Source organism: Hypomesus nipponensis, chromosome 26 (genome assembly GCF_054491055.1).
Source record: "Hypomesus nipponensis isolate SF chromosome 26, ASM5449105v1, whole genome shotgun sequence".
NCBI lineage: Eukaryota > Metazoa > Chordata > Actinopteri > Osmeriformes > Osmeridae > Hypomesus > Hypomesus nipponensis.
Window position 1 is genome coordinate 4,323,587 of NC_140386.1, and position 3,313 is coordinate 4,326,899.

Sequence of the window (3,313 nt, forward strand, 5' to 3'; positions counted from 1 at the left end):
GCTAAATGTAATGCTAAAGGTAATGCTAAAGGTAATGCTAAAGGTAATGCTAAAAGTAATGCTAAAGGTAATGCTAAAGGTAATGCTAAAGATAATGCTAAAGGTAATGCTAAAGGTAATGCTAAAGGTGCTAGAGAGCGAAGCTGAGTCCACGCGGCCACCCCCACATCCATGAGGCCCTCAAGAAAAAGTCTCAATGAACAAAGTTGAGATTAAAATATTTATTAAATATATCACTTCTTTACACAACATCTCAAATACAAAAGTGTACATATACATGAGTAAGCAGTTAATCACTTTGGAAAATGCCTCTCTCCAACAGCAGCATGAAGACAGAGCTAATACATAAACAAATAAAACATGTTTCAACCGCAGTTGGGCTTCATGGTCAAATGTCAACAATTTGCTCTTTGTGGTCAAGGGTTCATGGTTACAGAAAGCCATGACACTAGTAAAATAAAATTCATTGACAAGATACACCAAAGCAACTGACAGTCTACACACAAACATTGGAGGTAGGTTAAGGTAGATACCCGTGAGAGGGGCAATGCAGCAGCACTACCCAGCATGCAATCTGCAACCCCACAGGACCATGGGAAATTGAGTTGTGAAACACCTAACTGAGCCATTTCCATGAACTGATTTGACTGACATAACTGAGTTATTATAGACACCATATCAGGAAAATAAAACATGAAAATTACAATATGAAAAGTAACAAAACATTTAGAAAAAACATCTAAAAGACGTTTGGTCACTCAGTGCTTTTGTTATTGTTTGGTTTGTTTTGAACAAAACCAGAAAACTCCCATATAGTTCAAGATAAAGATAAAGACATATATACACTTTATACACCCATACAAATATGAATAATGATAACAGTAAGGCAAATGATATAAATATTGTCATTTTAAAAAAATCACTCAAATGAATACATACAGTTAAAATAAATAAGTCGGAGTTATAAAGTAAATTCATTAATATTAAAATCTTTCCAGAAACAAAAATAGATGTTCTCTTTGGTAGGGGGGGGGGGGGGGGCGGGGGCTAGCGGAGGGACGGGGGGGTGGGGGTGGGGGGGACCTTGGTCCCACAATGACAGTGTACCTGAATCAAACACCACCATGGACAAATCAATAAATAACAGGCATCAAAAGAAAACCAGTAGTTTGCTCTGTGTGTGTGTCTGTCTGTCTAAGGACACTCGGCGTCTCCGATCAGATCGTTGGATCCCAGGACCTTCTTCCCATTCCAGGAGGACACACACCAACACCTGCCCCTCTGGCCGTCCAAAAAGGACTCGCACTGAAAGGAGAAACGCAAACACCATGATTACAGCCTCCTCGGTCGTTGTGCACACCACCTTCCAGTACCTGTTTATATGTAAGACTGGCCCGACTTTGGAGTGCAGGCCCCACCCTATGGAGTCACACACACACAGCCACACAAGGCCTCATGCGTTGCCAGGACGATTACATCACAGTCAAAAACGCTTGAGATGCTCCAAGGTGTAAACATTTGTGCAAGCTGAACGAATCTCCGCCTGAACAGACACACGCACACATACTGTACACACACACACATCATCCTGAAGCTGTGGTTGGCACCGTCTTGGCTACACACACACAACCAGGTGAGATTCTTTCACGATGACGATAGTGAATCTTAGACGAAAAGTACGCACACACTCACACACACACACCTGCTGTATAAATACACACACACACTCCAACGAAGGCTGTTTTGCACAAGGTGCCTACCTGCTTGGCTTTGTAGAGGCCATGTTTGTCACAATTGGGGAGGTAGAATCTGGTCAGCTTATCTCCCAGTTTCTGCTGTGACTTGACAATCTTCTCCAGAGCTCTCTGCAGCTCTACGTGACAGGGTCCCTAGGGGAAGGAGAAAGAGGGGGAGGGAGAGGCTTAACTGGGTGACCTGGGAAATGTAGTCGTCTAACGCCTTTGCTGACTGCTGTGCCACTAACAATCCCGATTTCCAAATGGTCATGTTTTATTGGTGCAGCACACTGACTTATTCTTGACAATACAAGCTATTTACTGAGGCATTTTACGAGCCACTGCACACACACACATGATGAGAGCTCCCCCTTGTGGTTTGAACCAGACTACTCATTGGCTTGCCGTCCTCAAAAGTTTCAGCAACGTTATACAGTAGTTGTGAGACGGTTTCAGTGTTTCTTAAGAGGCTTACCTGCTCCAACAGTTTCTTGCTGATGGCATTGAGTTTGGCTTTCATGCTCTCTTGTGCGTCTGCAGCGGCACGCGGGTCGAAGGGCTTGCTATGACCGGGGACATAGAGGCTGTAACCGGGGTCTGTCACGCTGGCTGCATTCTCCATCTCCGCGTCATGCTCTTCCAGCTCTGGAAATGTGATAGAAACTGAATGAGTGTTGAACTCGAGTGACATACAGTAGCCTACAGCAAGAGGGCATTAACATGAAACAATAATCATTCATATTGATTATAACGGCTATTCCTGTCGATGGGGCTGTCATGACCGACGTGACGTGGCTTAAATTTGATTCTGACATTAGCCCATTTCTGCAGTTTCAAAAGCCTTTCGTTTTTGCTATTCTCTGAAAACATACCTTGATTTGGGGGCTCAGGACTCCGTTCAGGCTCGATGCTGACCGTACAGAAAGCTTGTCCGCGAGTGAGGGAATGCAGCGGCCGGGAGTCTCCGGGTCTAGGGGTACACTTCAAACCGGACCCGCATGGTGCCGTGTAGATGCCGCAAAGGTCTCCCGCCTTGAGGGCACAAGCGAGGCAGCATCCGCAACCCGGTTCCCGTAACACCTCGGCACAGCCGGGAGCCACCGCCGGACACTCACTCAGCTTCTCCGGAGTGCAAGGGGCGCATCGGATCGGCTCTGGCCCCAACACCGGGGACCCCAGCGTCACTGTGACCAGAAGAGAGCACACCGCTGCCGCCGCGACGAATTGAACAGATAATCCACTCATGACAAACGATAAGAGTCAGGGCAAAAATAATATAGGGAATAAAATGAGAATAGTCAAAGGTAAGCCGGATTTCCACGGTTCTTCCTGTTCGTTGGTGTCTTTCCTTTGATTTTGGAAAAATGTCTAACTATCCGTTGCGCGCAGCCGTATTTATACCCGGGTCCTTTGACGCATCGGCGTTATGAATGATTTCTGAAAAGAAGGTGTAATGATCCAATGGGCTCCGATTGGCCCGTGTATGTCCGGCCAGGAAGCTCATTTGAATACAACACTCAAAACACGTAAATGTTTATTTTGGAACAAGCAGTGCCTGTACGAAGTGCTCTCTATTC

At 45.6% G+C, this 3,313-nt stretch overlaps 1 protein-coding gene across 1 annotated transcript; it reads right to left on the reverse strand.

Moving 5' to 3' along the window:
* Positions 1 to 206: 206 nt before the first annotated feature.
* igfbp1a (insulin-like growth factor binding protein 1a) lies at positions 207 to 3,110 on the reverse strand. The gene is made up of 4 exons (XM_084692770.1): positions 2,609 to 3,110; positions 2,212 to 2,381; positions 1,761 to 1,889; positions 207 to 1,305 (listed from the first exon to the last, which is right to left on the reverse strand). Exons 1-4 carry the CDS (start codon positions 2,979 to 2,981, stop codon positions 1,195 to 1,197), a joined length of 783 nt encoding a protein of 260 aa, XP_084548896.1. The 5' UTR covers positions 2,982 to 3,110; the 3' UTR covers positions 207 to 1,194.
* Between the last annotated feature and the right edge of the window lie 203 nt (positions 3,111 to 3,313).